This window comes from Excalfactoria chinensis, chromosome 1 (assembly GCF_039878825.1).
Source record: "Excalfactoria chinensis isolate bCotChi1 chromosome 1, bCotChi1.hap2, whole genome shotgun sequence".
Classification (NCBI taxonomy): domain Eukaryota; kingdom Metazoa; phylum Chordata; class Aves; order Galliformes; family Phasianidae; genus Excalfactoria; species Excalfactoria chinensis.
In genome coordinates this window covers 164,088,943-164,105,948 of record NC_092825.1, presented here as the reverse complement: position 1 = coordinate 164,105,948, position 17,006 = coordinate 164,088,943, and the positions used below count along the sequence as shown (strand labels likewise).

At 45.8% G+C, this 17,006-nt stretch overlaps 1 protein-coding gene across 2 annotated transcripts in view; it reads right to left on the bottom strand.

The window, feature by feature from the left end:
* Positions 1–5,767: 5,767 nt before the first annotated feature.
* Positions 5,768–17,006, bottom strand: part of KATNAL1 (katanin catalytic subunit A1 like 1) — a 40,398-nt gene continuing 29,159 nt past the window's right edge. The window contains exons 7-12 of one of the 2 annotated variants that reach the window (XR_011902590.1): positions 15,194–15,352; positions 14,278–14,404; positions 13,210–13,344; positions 10,811–10,937; positions 9,123–9,379; positions 5,776–7,475 (exon numbers count right to left, since the gene is read on the bottom strand). Coding sequence is in view for 1 of the 2 variants with exons in the window: in XM_072326384.1 (XP_072182485.1) it covers positions 9,181–9,379; positions 10,811–10,937; positions 13,210–13,344; positions 14,278–14,404; positions 15,194–15,352 (747 nt within the window). In the remaining variant the exon portion in view is untranslated. Of the gene's footprint in view, positions 9,380–10,810; positions 10,938–13,209; positions 13,345–14,277; positions 14,405–15,193; positions 15,353–17,006 lie in introns of both variants that reach the window. The other variant, XM_072326384.1, reaches the window with a different exon arrangement.

Here is a 17,006-nt window from a genome sequence, read left to right as displayed (position 1 = left end):
AGAAATCTCAATATTTACGGGTCTGCTGCAAGCAGCACATCCCGAGGAACCCTACATCAAAGGTTTATAAGCTCTGCGTACATGGCTTACAAACTCCCTCCAAGGGACTGTGCTGGCTGAGCGCTCCATCCTGCAACCCCAATAGCTGTGTGTTCCTCTCAGTACAGGAAAATTACACGGGAAACTCTGAGGCTTAAATAAAAAACAAGGCTTAAATATAAATTCATAATGAGTCCTGAGAGGCCAGAGGAGATATTGAAGCATTTGTTTCCTAGAGCGCTAAGCTCATCCTCAAGGAAGAAATGAATTTGTCTGGAGGTAAAAGAGATTGTGAAGAGCACAGCGTGCAGGTCTCTGAGGAGATGCTGTGCCACGGGAACACACATCAGTTCCCCTGCAATGGGACTGCTGTGCCTTGAGGAGAGCAGGGTGTGGGGTGCCCCCCCTGCAGCAGGGGACAGGTTTAAGCAGGCAGCCTGGGATGGACATCTGCTGCAGGAGGAGACTCCATGGATAAAGAGATTGTTCCACCTGCCTGCGCTTCCAGCTGCACATTATCCCCTCCCAAACCGTGTCCCAGTGGCAAGGAGGTGGCAGTGTCCCCACACAGGTCCATGTCCTCACCCCAGGCTGCGTCCCACAGCTCCGCTGTTTGAGGTTTCATGTTGAGCTGCAGGAGAGGGTCTGGAAAAATGAAAGTAATGAGCCTTAAGAGAAGAATCTGTCCCTAACCATGAGGCTTGATTTCCCTCCCAGCAGGTCACTCAACAGCTTGGGTGTCACAGCTGGCAGCCAGCTTTGCTTTCCAGCTTGGACTTGCTGAACAGAGCAAGGCAGAAAGCCAAAAGGCTGAAATTGTCGTACAATAGGAGATGGGTGCCAGAGGATTTGCTGCAGGACGTTTTGCTCCATAGTTAACAGAGATCGTGGCTTTTCACCCCACAGACACCTTGCTCTGGCAAAGCACAGGGCAGCCACTGTACCCGTGCCCTGTGGGTGTCATGAGCCCTTCCATGGCCCAAACCCAGGGACTGCTTTCACCATGCACTGGTTGTGAGAAACAACGGTTTAACCACCAAAGCCATGCAAACAGTGAACCTGATCTGCATCAGAACATCCGAGCAGGTGCAGGTGGAAGGAAAGGCTGCTGAAGAGGATCTGCCTTATAAAAACAGACGGAAGGAGCTTTGCAAACAAAGCACAGGGTGTTTGCTGTACGTGATGACTCTATAAATATATCCATGGGTGTATGAGGGAAAAAGAACTATCTGCCACAAGATGGTATTAGCAGAAGATCAGACAGATACAAATCAAATGTGGGTATGTTTAGACTGGAAACTGGCAGCAAGTTTTCCAACTGCCTGTGAGAACACAAAACATCTGGCTGTGCCACAGAGCTGGAGGAGAGCTCTGGGTCGTTGGTGGCAGTGGGCTCCGCTCCACCTTAAAACCACTGAGCTTCTTACTCGTGTGTTATAAAGCAGGTTTTCTGCTTTTCTCCCTGAGTGGGAGCCTGTGGGAGTGCTTCTCCTGTCTCACCATCACCTTGTTAGTGAATAGGGGCATGCAGAGTACCCAGAGCTTCCTCTCCTCTCCTCTCCTCTCCTCTCCTCTCCTCTCCTCTCCTCTCCTCTCCTCTCCTCTCCTCTCCTCTCCTCTCCTCTCCTCTCCTCTCCTCTCCTCTCCTCTCCTCTCCTCTCCTCTCCTCTCCTCTCCTCTCCTCTCCTCTCCTCTCCTCTCCTCTCCTCTCCTCTCCTCTCCTCTCCTCTCCTCTCCTCCCCTCCCCTCCCCTCCCCTCCCCTCCCCTCCCCTCCCCTCCCCTCCCCTCCCCTCCCCTCCCCTCCCCTCCCCTCCCCTCCCCTCCCCTCCCCTCCCCTCCCCTCCCCTCCCCTCCCCTCCCCTCCCCTCCCCTCCCCTCCCCTCCCCTCCCCTCCCCTCCCCTCCCCTCCCCTCCCCTCCCCTCCCCTCCCCTCCCCTCCCCTCCCCTCCCCTCCCCTCCCCTCCCCTCCCCTCCCCTCCCCTTGTTGACACCATTATGTCGCCATATGTTTTCCTTGGGCACCCTTCCCAGCTCAACCCAAACTTCCCAGGATCCAGAGAGGGAAGCTGACCCAGCAGCGCTGCTCACTGATCCCGCATGGCTCCTCCTGGCCCCCCAGCACTGCAGCAGCAATGTCTAATTAGGTACGACAGAGGACTAGATACGTACACTCCGAGATCTTTCTACACAAGCATAAATTAAAGGGAAGCAAATATTTATTTTAAACGGGCACGCCATAGCTGGCAAAATGCTAATCTGCAGAGGAAAAAAAACACCCTGTAAATAAGCTCCCCAGAAGCACCTCGCATTCACTGAGCTTCATCTTTCTGAGCAAAGCAACAAGAAAATAAAATCAACTGCATCCATTACACACTCCCTTCAATAAGAAATTCAGACAAGCTTAGGATGACATGGGCCACTGCCTTTGAAGCTATCAGCTGCCACCCCCGGGAGCACCGCAGGCTGTTTGTAAGGTGCCTACAGAAGGTACTGAAGAAAATCAGACTTACAGGATTCAATTCACAGCTCGGGGATCTTCAGCCTCAGTAGGGAAAATGCCAGGGGGCTGCAGATCAAGAGCACTGAAAAACACTACTGCACCCTGTAGGACCAGGACTGGGAGTCACAGGGATGGGTTTGTCTCCTCCACTGACTCAGGGAGCCCAGGTAAATCATTTCACTTCTACTTTTCCCTACCATTCGTCCCTGCAGTGCCCTGCAGGCATCACAGCATCCCTCCTCGTGCATGGAGCACGAGCCCTGCGCCCTGTAGGAACACATCACCACTGACATCCACTTGTTCTTCTAGCCTTGGAGGAACACTCCAGCCCCAGCTCACCCCAAAGCTCAAGGACGGGAAGCAAGCTATTAGGATTTCAAATTGCAGGAGACAAAAGGCAGATCTTGCAATGGCCTTAACAAACCTGCCCTGGGGACTGGCACGTTTTTAGGCAGGAAGGCAGGCAATGAAACCCATCAGGAGCACCTGCAGCTGGCTCCCTTTGTTCCCTGAGCTGCTCCCATCCCCTCACAGACGTTCTCCTCACTGGCAAGGATGCGGAGACCACCACTTCCATCAACATACATATTGCAGTGCTGTCAGCACCTCCTTAAGGTTATTCCCTTTTTCTTTTCGCTTATATTTATAAACCCTGCACAGAGTTGCTATGGTTTCTGATACCGTCAGTCCGATTGGTATTCAGCGCGTTTCCTCTCACCTTCCCCATTCCAATGACCTTAACTTCACAAGGAGGATCTCACGCCATCAGCCCGTTCAATTAGATGTCACACAGCACGCCGTGTGAGAACACCCACCGCCAGGGCAGAAGAGGGCTCTGTGGAACCCATTCATCTGCAAAATGCCGTCTCTCAGATAAACAATGGTAATTATTTCCATGCAAATTGGAACCAGAAAGCGCAACCCAGCAGTTCAACTGCTAGACAGAGAGGAAAGCCGCAAGAAGAAGAAATTTCAGCTCCTAACATCTCACGTATCTGATGTATCTTCCTGAAAGCGAGTATCTTCCTACCTTTCTCAATCTCCAAAGTCAAGTTCGAGAAGCTCTTACTTCCAGGACAGTTTCATTTACACCCATTGAACGACTTATGCAAGGGGCTGCTCACAAATGGGAGCAACACAGCTGTAATCTGCTGCTAAGAATTTATCTCCTTGTCAAACCAATATTCTATTTTGAGAGACCTTGCACAAAGCTCTACTAGTTACTGTGCGAGACAGCCAAGCGGGATGCAATTGGAGGAAAACAGTCTCCAAACACAGCAGTGCTGGGAATGGTCTCAACACCTTCGTGTGCCAGTCAGGTTGTGGGATCCCCAAAGCCCAAACCCAAACACTGAACAAAACCCTCTAGCTCTGAGAAAATGGCTTCTCTCTAACTCGGAGGAGAAATGTTCCTTCTACAACAAAGACATAAAACCACAAAAGCCAGAAAATGGAGCCTGATCATGCTAGAGCCCTAGCCCTGCTCTTGCAGCAGGGATGGGAACATCACAGCACTTTATCTCTTCACAACAGAACCAGAGGTCTTCTAGTGGCAGTTTCTTCACTGCTGAGTTAAAACGTTCTTGCATTGGGCAGTTCAGTCTGCCAAGACATCTCATCCCATGTGCTCTCATTGCTAGTAGGGGACATTTAAATAAGAACAGGGAATTCCCTGGAGCTGTCCAATACATCTATAGGAGCGTGATGCTTCAGCTGGCCAGAAGTCAGCTCTGTATTACACTCAGGGAGCTCTAAACAATTGTGTACGCAGCAAGTGTGTCAGTTGGACAGCTCACCACTGGTGTGTGCAACCAGGCAGGCTTGGAAAGAGGAGATCACGCAGATCTGTGCTGTGCAGACAAGTACATCATTTGCTGCTGCAGCTCTGCTAGCTAAAGATCAATGGAAGTCAGGCTCTGAAATGCAGGTGACCACAGCATCTGCAGCCATTGCCAGCCTTTCGTGCTGCTTTTGTGGAACAACATGAGGAGAAAAAATCCCACACGCCCTGCTCTCCAAAGCATCCTTCTGCCATCAGCTTCCCCCAGCGTGCCACCAGGTGAAGCAACATGGGATGTACGGGTCAGGTAGGACCGTCCTTTCTCCCAGCCATGGGAAAAGCAAGCTCTGATGCTTAGCTCTGACTAATGGCAGGTAGCTACAATTCCCTGGAGAGCATCAGGTCTTTGTTCAATCAACCTTTGTTGTCACCGACCTGGGTGGTTTCATACAGCCCATTTGTTCCATCAGAGGTCTATTGAGACTTCTCCTGCTCCTGCCTGTGCCTGCTGGGACACAGCAGTGGTACCAGTGAGTTGCTTTCACATCCCAAGGCTCCCTCCTTCCTCTGCGGCACCGCTGTACCACCTACATGTTCATGGTGCTCAGAAAAAAATCTCAACCCATCACCTGATCCAGGAGAGCCTGTTCTTAGAACAGACGAAAGTTATTTCTCTGCTTCCTCTGCTGCTTTTACCTCCTCATGTCCAGGTTGTACAGCTGGCTCTTTGCTCGCTTGATGGAGGATTTCTTTACATCACACAAGTCTTTTAATCTTCTCCATGATCAGAACAAGTCGGAGCACCTTTACTATTGTGCGGTCTCTTTTAAACTGGGGTGAGCTGAACTTCCTATGCAAAGATGTGACCTCTCCTGAAATCCCTTGATCAGCAATTTCCCGTGCTCTCTCTTTCATGTCGGAGGCATTATGAAACACTGGAAACTGCACATACTTCCAGAAGGAAGTTAGTGAGAAAATTCAAATAATCAACTCAGCCCCAAGAGATGTGGGGTCTCTTTCCAACTTTGAAAGCTCTTTCCTAATAGAAGTTCTGCTTTTGAAAGCCTTCTGTTGAGCAAGCAGCTGAAGATATAGCTTCTCTAGAGCCTGATTATACGTTCAGCCCAGGAGCAAGCAATAAAAAACCTGCCCGGCGCTGTGAGGTCTGAATCAGGTGCTAACGCTGAACATGTGCTGGAGGCTCCGCTCTCCTCTCCCCCAGTGCTGGGCACTGGAACGTTTACCATTTTATAGCCTGTGGCAATGAAAGGCCAATTTAAGAGGGAAAGCATTGCTGACAGTGTTACCCAAGAAAAGCCAGGCTCTGCTTTAACTGCTCTCCGCCCAAGACTTTGGTGAATCCAACACCACTGTGACACGCTGAAAAAATCTGCTTTGTACAGCAGCCTTTGGAAGCAGCTACAAGAAAAGCAATCACAGGCCCAGAGACAGACAGACTCTATATGTACATTTATTACTTCATACAATCAAACTGCTTATTGTACAAAAATTAGCGGTGGCACCCAAGAGGGCTTTCACAGACATTTCGAAAGAGACATGTAAACACAGCTTTAGAACTTGATTTTATGTCACACAGGTACAAACTTGTGTGCGTATGCGCATACACACATGGATGTGTATGCAGCTCTGTACACAGACCAAACAAATTGTTGCAGCAGGGTGAGAGATGCTAGAACATTGCTCTCTAACGAATCAAGCACCCTTAAACCAGGTTTTCCCCCAAAGAGACATGAGTTAGACTTGAACTGAGCTGTCAGCTCATCACTAGGGTCCTGCGTTCCTTCTACTGTTAGCCTGGCCTTCCTCCCCTAATTGCTCCTTGCTGTATCCAGAGGCAGTGATTCAACCTTCAAGCCCACTGAGGTGAGTGCAATGGTGAGACTGGGTGGAGATGAAAGGATCGGAATTAGAGCTAGACACCTACACTGAAGAGTCTCGGCATGAAAGGGTCTGTCTTGTGGGGTGCCTGACCTACAGGAGCCTACTGTAACGCTTGGGCACAGCCATTGCACAGACAAAGACCTATGGCCTGGAAACTTTCACTTTGCTATTCTGCAGTAGAAAAGAATGAACGGACCTGTACAGAAAAAAACACTTCTAAGGTACAAATCATGACCGTTAGGGAAAGACTGCAGCACCCAAATAATCCCCACTAGAAGGAACGTCCAGTGTAGTGAATTCTGCTTACCACGCAAGAGTTTAGTTTAACACCTTAAGGGAGGAGGTTCATCAAAAGGCCAAGGAATGACATTTCTGCTAAACACTGTGCTTTCAACAGCAGCAAGGGCCCTGCTGCTTGCAACACGAAACTGAGAAACCTGGTACTTACAACTTCTTAAGTAGCAACTGCTGAAAGCAGCACTGCTCTCGGGCAGATGAATGGTGTGAGTTATTGGCATTCGTGTCTATTTCCTTCTAGATCTTGCCTGTGTAGAGTAAGCTCCTTGGGCAGCACTTGTCTCACTAGGGAGAAACCCTGAAGTGCTAATCTGGGACTGGCCGCAGAAGACTCTTAGAGCTCTCCTCATTTCTACTGCAGTAAAACAAAAAGGAAACAAAAAGAGGAAAAAAGAATAATAGCTGCAGCCTACAGCTTTCATAAGGAAGAAATGACACACTGTGGCAACGCTTTCAAAGCTTTCTTTCTATAAAGGTCCAGCTATTCCCTGGGAGGAACAGACTGGCCCTGGTAGTAATTTACCCCAAAATGATTGAGTCAAGTGCAGCTTTGTGCTTGCTCATCTTCCAGGGCAGACAGAATTGCTTCTTTCTAACAGTTGCAGATATTGTGAAGTGCAAAGGCTATACTGGGCAGTTGGTGCAAACCGGGCAGGCAAAAAGCAACTGGAGCTTTTATTCTCAGTGAAAAGGGAAAAGCTGATGTTCTTCCTGCTCTAATCTCACTGGTCAAGACTATAACAAAGCCAGTGGATCTTCGGAAAGATTGGGACAGCAGCTGTGTTTCAACCAGTCCGGGGGCACCAGAAGGTATAATTCTGAAAGGCCACATGAAAACAGGCCTCTACAGCCCCAGCTGTCTTGTGTCAAGTGCAGGATTTACAGAATCTCTGTGGTGTTTCTCCATGCAAATTAGCGGAGCCCTTCAAAATGGCATGATCCATCCAAGCTGCGATCTTTGCAGAGAAAGAAAGAAAGAAAAAGGACTGCTGACAAATAAAGTAGAGAGGATACCACAACCACACAAGCTGCTCACATAATCAGAAGGATGCTGCAAAGTTGTCAAGCACACACCGACTGATTTTGCCCCTGAACAGTAGAGACGCTCAAGAAGCATTTACATTAGTGGTTCATATGTCATGGCCACAAAGACCAGCGTGTTGGATTACAAACATTATTTGGAACTACCAAGAACTACAAAAAAAGATATATTCCCATCCAAGACGTGGTAGGTGATTCTGACTACTTGGCCTCATCTCTGAGCAAGACCCATTTCATACTCCAGCCTACAACACCTGGCTATGTCGACCAGGAGTCTCAGCAGAGAGCCAGAGGGTGCAGAACCCACCCAACTGCAGGACAGCTCAGATCTACCATGACGCTTCGAGTCATACTTAGAAAATCACCAGGAATTTCAGAGCTTGCATTTTCCTCTGTAAATTTTACCTATCCTTCCCATTCCTACATTAGGAAACCTACGAAAGTCAGACACACAGTCTGAGGTTGTGAAAAGCCCATACTGTCATTGTGACCATTATGTCTGAGAGAGGGGATTTATCATGCTAGAGTTTATAGCCTAACCTTTCTCATCCCTGCACTTGTGCTTGGGACAGGAAGAAACACGTCAATGAAGATAAATAAATAAATGAGATTATACAGATTACCTTCCCCTAAATTAACTGCATTTATAAATGTTAAGAAACCTTCATTTAAGAAGTTTAACAAAAATAGTTCTGCAACATAAACAAGTGCAAATGCCATTGCTTAGTGAAGCTGGGAAAGGGCTCAGGCCTAGCTACAAGACCTGGAAGTCCACAGCCACGTGTTCTAAGGACATATTAGTGTCTTCACTACTGTTATTTTAATAATATTTAGAAAGCAAAGTTCAAAATCCGACATAAATGCACAATATAAAGTCAAAGTGCCTACAGGTCAAACTTCAAAGTGCCTACTTGTCAAAGCAGTATAAACCACATTCAGCATGCAATGAAAGCAATCAATGTCCTTTCCTTCTCAGTTCCATTAGAAGTCACAGGTAACATCATTCCAATCTGAAGTGACATCAAAGCCAAATGGGTGTACAAGAGAGGAGAGGTGTGCCTGCATCTTGATGGAAACCTGATCCTCATTTCCACTGTGTAAATGCCAATTAATCCTCTGGTTTTGCTCTGGAAATCCAAGCAGAAAACAGCACCAGGGAACAACAACTTCGATGCCACGTCTGGGGGAGACAGTCAGCAGCCCAACAGAACACAGCGCTTGGAGCGGGGGGTAAGCGAGCTCTTGTTAGCTCCTCTGGAGTCATATCCCCCAGCTGATTTATTGATTCTAGCCACGAAAGATGACTATAAGGAGGTAAATAGCACTGCTCTTCATTGGGAAAATAAGATGATTATTCTCAGTGTATTTATTCCCTTCCTGTTTGTCTGCTTTTACTATTTCAGACATTACTATTATTATTATTATTATTTAACTGTATCTGCTTGTTCACTCCCTTTAAAGGCAAACAGAATTTAAAAGATCTTGTCACCAGGAAGGGGTGGGGGTGGGACAGGGAGAACGGCAGACCTTTTATTAAACCTTTGCAAAGATTTCTAACTCACATTGCAAGTGAAAACAACAAAAGCCATAAACTCTCGCAATGGAAAGCTGTCGGTGAGATTAAGCAGATCCAAACTCCGCCATCCATTTCTCGTACTTCTCCAGGTCTGCAGCAGAAACAGATTTGGAGATTTTCTTCAGAGCCAATTCAAAGTCCCCTTTGGTAACTGGCATCTGAAGCTCCTCTTTAGAAAGTGCTCGAATCTCTTCTGGAGTTAAGCCGTTAATACGCCGTCTCATTGCCATTAAAGAGGCATCCCTGGAAATACAGGACAATGCATTGGAGCTAATTGCTAGCAGCATGCGCTGCAAGCCTATGAATTTTGATTGTATTCTCTTGCTAGAAACCACTGGCAGGAACACTTCAGAGAGCACTTATTTACCAGAGAAGATGCGGTTCACATCTTTGTTAGCATTCACATTCCCAGATCCCACCATTAATTCAATATAAAGAATGCACTGGCACCAAAACTCATTTAAGCATATGGCAAATGCACAGAGATAATTAAAACTATAAAACTGAAAGCCTTTTATAATGATTCATAGAGATGAAATTCTACATCTTCAGCACAGGAAAGGGCAGGGCGGGAGAAGAACTGCACTGAAGGATTTTTCTTTTTCTCTTCCAAAAGGGCTCTGGATGTTGCAGATCTCTCCCCATGCCATTAGGATTTCAACATCCCCCCTACATACAGCACTCACACACCGACACCACGTGGCCCCGGGGCTGAGGCCATCAGTGCCTGTGGCTCCCCATGCTCTACCTGTTCCACCATTCCTCCCCAGCTCTGGAGCCGTCAGCGTGGCCCACTGCCACAGAGAGCGCTGCTCATTTCTCACACCACAGCCCACACGCAGTTTGAAATTCCATTTTCTCCTTCCCCAGGTTTTTATTCCCACCGGGGGATAACACAGGCCTCAGGGAGAGCAGGTAATTTAACTATTGCACTGTGTGACACATACCAAAGTTTTCAGAACCGTGGTGCTGCTTCACAATTTCAGCAGAGCAGCAAGAAAATATATTCCCAAGCCACGTACTTAAAGGACCGGTTCCACTTGGCAGGGATCCTATCTCCATAAGGGACGCAGAGTTCCTACTGATAAGTTCATTCAAATACTCCTCCCCTTCCAGAAAAGCCTCATTTATCAAAAATTGGAACAAGTTGTGGGAATGTGACGGAAATGAATTCAATACTAATGCTATACATTAGCTGTAACATCCTTATGTGTATAATGCTAGGGAGAATAGAAGACACTGCTGCACTGGTGGTTGTCCAAACATAAAACGTGTCGAAGGCCAAAAGAAGCCGCCTAGGAGAGGTTCTTTTCTATCACAGAACTACAAATTTCCAGCCCTTGATCTCATGGGATTTAGAAAAAAGAATCCAAATCCGTTATGCACTACGTTAATAAACATCTGGTTAATGCAGACAAGGGTAACACAAGAGGATATTTGCTCAGATAATTTAATGTAAGATCTAAGCAAACTTGATGACGTCTCAAGCAAAACACTACAGCGTTTAGACTGTTCCACCTGACAGTAATGCGTGGTTCAGGGAGATAGATCTGGGCCCCCAAAATTCAGTTAAGTTTGCTTCAGCTGCTGTGGGTACTGCTTGTTTTTTAATCAAATAATGCAAATGACGACTTGCCATGCGGTCTCATTTGCAGATTAAGGGGAAGGAGATACCTGCAGACATTAGTGATGTCAGCACCAGAATAGCCTTCAATCTTCTCAGCAATTTCCTCAAGGCTGATGTCAGGATCCAGTTCTACTTCCCGAAGATTAATCCTCAGTAGCTCTGCTCTGCCTTTTGCTACAACGTAAAAACGTGTGTTTGAGATCTTGCAAATATTATGAACAAAACACAAACAATTTAGATTTTTCAGTGAAGAAAGCAAAGAAAAGGGTTTGATACAAGAAAAAGAATGGGAGAGCATATTGCAATGAAGTGTGGAATCAAATACAGTAAAGGATAGGGCTTCAATCTGTATATTAACACAGTGCATTCAAAAGACATTTTCCAAAGCTGAACATCACTGGAAATGCCTGTTATGCCTCAGGTGACAAAGCATTTGGTGACATGCTACCCAAAGGCACTAAAGCACAGCCCTACAAATGTCTGCTTCTTCTCACATCCCTTTGGATTCCCCCTGCTCAAGTGTTTGATTGCGTATTATTCACACAGTTTAATTAGGAACACAATGAGGATTCTATTAAGAGAGCTTTAGACAACACAAAGCCTCTAACAATAGGCTGAACTTTAAGTATGTGTTTAAGCACTTTACCCAGTTGGGACCCAAGAAAGCTGCTGAAGCCTGACAGAAAACAGATACATTAATACAGTAAATGTATTAATGTATGTATAATACCAATGTCCTGGCATTCTACTTTCAGAGCTGAGTGTAGCATACATACAGTGATAACCAGCTGCGTAAATGAGTATCGATGCAGCCAATTAACCATTTTGCTTGTGGAGAGCACATCCGTATGTGCATTTCAGTCCATATGCTAAACACTCTGGGCTTGACAGCTTAGGCCTCAGTGCTGCCCTGCTTAATGGTGGTAAAGTGGAGGATAAATGCTCTCCTGGCTTTTGCTGTACAGAATCACCAACCAGCTCAGCCCCTTATTTCCACAGACAGTAATTGTTATGACTCAGAACAGAGGACAACCTTGGCAGAGGGAGCAGCACTAGGAAAAGCCAAAAGTCAGAAGGAAACATTGCACATGTTTTATTCGCTGATGGCCCTACTTTAAAAAAGGAGGGAGGAAAAAACCAGAAAGCTTGTCTAAGGCTGCTAGTTTGGAGTGCTCTGCAGAACTGTCAAGAATATAGATGGGTATCAATCACGCACCACTGGGACCAGCTATATAGTGGGGATTTATTATTTACAGAACACGCTGTACACACAGCATACCTGCAGAGAGCCTCCTGTATCAGAGAATATTCTTCTCATTTTTCTACTGGGATAAGCAAGCCCTTGCAGTATTTTAAAGAAGAAAAAGGGTAGAATGTATGTGTGCCCCAAATGCCCCAACACAGAGGTGTGTATATAACATACCATTCTGTTCATTAAATTGCCTGACCACATCAAGTGGCATAGCACAGCTAATAAAAACATCATTTAGACTCGCACAGAACAGCTCAACTTCTCTTATATATGGAATAAATGCTAGGGAACATAAGACTGGAAATAAAACAGGAGCACATCTCACATGTTGTCCAGGGTGTAATCTACTGTGTCAAAAAAACCAATCTTGTTTAATTAGAAACAAGAGCAAGAGCTGATAGGATTTTAAACTAATTGGTCATAAAGACAGGCATCCTGTTAGGAGCTGTGAGCTGTGCAGACAAGCTGTACAACTATTAACTGTCCTTATACCTGCTAAACTCAATCACAATCGCTGTCAGCACAAACACGCATCTTGTTATCTTGAGTGCTCATGCAGGGAGATGAAGCATCCACCGTACCAAGAAGAAACAAAGCTATGCAAACTTCAAGTGATAGGAATCTCAAAATTAATAGGACAGGTGAATGACAGCTGGGAAAGACAATACAAGCTGAGATGTCTTGGGGCAGGAAAGCAATCAGCCTGCTGCATTCTGAGCAACTCGCAGCCTAGTCATAGTGGCGGGCAAGCAGTGATTTACAATGAACTAAGCCTGTAAGTGGAAATTCATGGATCCACTTCCTTGCATTTGTCTGCAAGGGCACGAGTGCATTTGCAGTATTTCTTAGCGTGTCCAAAGGCTGTCTTTGATGATCACTCAAGGATTGGCTGTTAAACATTTAAAATAATTCCAGGCTCATTAAAACTAACTCTTTCAATGTAAGAACCCATCAATGGGCTTGCAATGAAATGCAGCAGCTCTTTGGCTCTTTGTTTTTAAGCCCCCAAGCAAGTATTTATTTTTTTTTCCTTTCTCTCACTCCCTTAAGAATAAAGCAATCCAACCAAATGATTAACTCCTGAATTTCACTGCTCATCACGAAACCAAAGGCTCCTCCCAAATCCAACAGTCTTGAGGCAGTCCTGTGGTAGCTTCAGGACATTTTAAAGTAAAATGCTTGTGCCAAACATACCTGTGGGCAAAGGTATATAAATCCTTTTTTCCAGTCTCCGTCGGAGAGCTTCATCAATATCCCAAGGAAAGTTTGTAGCAGCTAATACCATAACCATCTTGGAAGGGTCATCATTCTCCAAAGCACCACCTACCCCTGCAAGCACAACAGTTTAGAGAAGTTTCACTCTACTGCTCTTATTGATCAAGATGTTTGCTAAGAAACTGTGCAAACGTTACAAAAGCTCAAAGCTCAGCAGCTGTTCCATACACTCCTAAGGCTGCCTTCCAGACTTCACGTGGCTGATGTAGCAGGACCTTCACTGCCACAGAAAGAGGAACAGCTGATTCTTTTGCTGAGACAAGGAAGGGCTTTCTTTGACAGTGCTAACACAGTCATATGCAAGTGCGGCACTGTGCAGCAAAAATACCATCTCTCAAACGTGGCCATAAAAGAAGCAGAAATCACTCCCTGACCTTCCAAGGACTGTCAAGAAATGTTCACTTGGAAAGAATAAGTTGCCTACATGGGGTTTACCACAATGAACATTTGAGGACATTATAAACAAAGAGTGGTTCAATAGCAACTGTTACATAGAGGTGGTTATCAAAGCACTACACCACAAAACATTCCTCAGGTGGTGGTCCTCACTGCGTGCACCTGCACAGAACAGGTACAGAGTATACCTAAACAGGGTAATATTAGCTGTCAGCACAGCAAACAGCAAAATCAGATTTGATGATGGCGTCCTTAAGAGAATAAAATTGTTTAAATTGCTTTTAAAAACAAATAAATAAAAAGACCTATGTGTAACTTCACAAATCTCCATTACCTGCTCCTCCTACAGTAAAGCATCCCTTCAAAATGAGTTAATTTTTCTAAAACGGTCATGTTAGAAAGAATAAAGCAGAGCCCCTTTTTCAGTTGTCCGCCTTCAAATTCTCAGAGAATGCATTCCTTTCAAATTTTGCCTTGCTCTTCCCCCATCCATAAAGCCAGGCTTTCCAGATTGTTCACGTTTTTTACATTCCCATCTCTAACAAAACAGCACCCCAGCCCCAAGCACGGATCTAAATCTGTAATCTTTACCGTCCATTTGCACAAGCAGTTCTGACTTGACTCTGCGACTCGCCTCATGCTCATCAGATGTACCTCTGCGGCTGCAGATTGAATCGATTTCATCAATGAAGATCGTTGCTGGAGCGTAAAACCTCGCCTTTATTCAAATGAAAACATCACTATTAAGACCATAGCAGCAAACACAAGCCCTCATCAGACCACGACCCAGTTCAGCTACTACATATATTACCTTCCCTGCTTGTCACAAGAAAGTAATTCCAGACCTTGATTCACAATCGCTTTGGCACACGCTTACATTTATACATTTTAAATGGGACTCCTCAAGTCAGAGGTCTTGCAAAGAGGAAAAGGAGCGCAATTGCCATGTAGGCAGTTTTTAATATCGAGGTTTTGTGCTGGTGAGGGCAAAGCAGAATGGATAGAATGGAACTGTCTATCTCAAAAGACAGAGGTTTCAACTGACATTGCGCCAGAAGCAGACCCTGAAGGCACGGATGACCCTTTCAAAATAGGTCCACATGGGTACACCCTTCACACAGCCCACACAATGGACTGCACTCAGAAACACTGAGAAGCTTGTCCATCACTCAGAACAGAAACAGAACTAGAATACATATTGCTCCTAGAATAACAGTTCTCAGTTCTTTCCAATTTCAAATAACTTCCTATAATGTCTGTCAAGATCACCACTCTGCCTTTAGCCAGGAAAGCACTATTCTCAACGTGAGTGATGAGCCATTTCCCTCCTAATCCTCAATGACATTTCAGAAAAGGATGAATACACACGTTGTCTTTTCTCTATCTGGTTGAGAGAATCTTAGTGCATGAACTCAATACTTTCAGCATGCTACTGGAGGGGCGCGGAACCGAGAGGGAGGCCCCTTCACACCTCACTGATTCCCAGATCACATCATTGAGGACATACCATTTCAAACAAGAGGCGGACAAGCTTTTCAGATTCGCCTCTGTATTTAGATGTCAGTGTAGAGGAAGACACATTGAAGAACGTTGTTCCACATTCTGTAGCAACAGCTTTTGCTAGCATTGTTTTGCCAGTACCAGGAGGACCAACCATCAGCACGCCCTGAAAGGTAAAAGCAAAGGGGATGAACAAGTAAACTTTGCGCAACAGTCCTCTACACTACATCTCAAAATAAACCAAAATCAGCATTTTGATTGCTTAATATCATGATCATCATCAGCGGAAAACAAAAGAATCCTGCATCATGAGAACAGCATGGAAGCATTCTGTGACTTATTCTCCTTACTGCCCCGCTGAAGTCAAACACAAAAGGCAACTGCTGCAACTATCACATGGAAAGCAGGTGACAGATTTACAGACTTGCTCTGAATCAGGTCGGACCTGGATTTGAACTTGGCTCTTTCCCAACTTACAAGTGGCTGTACAGACGGGTGAAGAGAATGAATTCATCTTTTTGGAAGACTCCTTCGTGCAGAAAGCTCCACCAAAACCAAAATACTTTTTGTGTTCAGCAGTAGAGCATTTTCCTGCTGAAAAACATTTTGTCAAAAAATCCTACCCATGTACACGTGTGAATCTGGCTGATTTTTACATGTCAGTCTGCACAAGAACATTCACTGGACACAAGGGTTTGTCCTACTGCTTAATTAATCTTAGTATTCCTGTGGCCAAAGTACAACTTCTTACCATCTCCTGGATGAAAAGCCATTCTCACCACACTGTCGGACAGCAGCTTTTGGCTTATGTGGACTGCTGCTCAACTTCATTTAATATGAACTTCAATGACTATTAAAAAAAAATGTCACCTGGACAACTGAGCTACGATCAAGTCCCAGCTTGGCAAACATCATTAGATTGCCTTTCCATCTGTGCTCTGTCTGTAAGAGAGTAAGAAGCACACACCTTTCCAGCTCAGGGCACTGAGTGGAGCATTTGAAACAACAGAAGGAAGGGATGCCATTCAAAGGACCTGAGTGCACTTAAGAAGTGACCCCATGTGAACCTCATGCAGTTCAACATGGTCAAGCAAACACACTGCACCTGGATCAGGGCAATCTCAGGTACGTGTACAGACCGGGCATGGAGCAGATCAGGAACAGTCCTGAGGAGAAGGACTTGGGGGTCCTGGTTAACAAAAAACTGAATGTGCACTTGCAGCCCCGAAAGCTAACTTCATCCTGGGCCACAATAAAAGAGAGGTGGCCAGCAGCTTGAGGGAGGTGGCTGTTCCCTTCTCCACCCTCATGAAGCCCTACCTGCAATACTGTGTTCAGCTCTTTAGTCTCCAGCACAAGGACATGGGCTTGTTGCACCAAGTCCAGAAGTGACCACGAAGATGATCAGAGAGCTGGAGCACCTCTCCTACACAGAAAGGCTGAGGCAGCTGGGTTTGTTCAGCCTGGAGAAGAGAAGGCTCTGGGAACACTTTATAGTGGCCTTCCAGTGCCTGATGGGGGCCTACAGGAAAGCAGGGGAGAGACTCTTCATCAGGGTGTGATAGAACAAGGGGCAATGGTTTTAAATTGAAAGAGGGGAGATTTAGATTAAATATTAGGAGGAAATTCTCACAGCAGAGGGTTGGAACTGGATGAGCTTTAAGGTCCATTCTAAGTCAAACCATTCTGTGATTCCACAATTTACTTACTCATCACTACAAAACAACAGGTTGTTAGCTACATACACAGTGCACTCAGGACCCACATTAAGACCATTAAGACTGAAGCACCAAGACTGGTTAATCACCCCGACTCAAAGA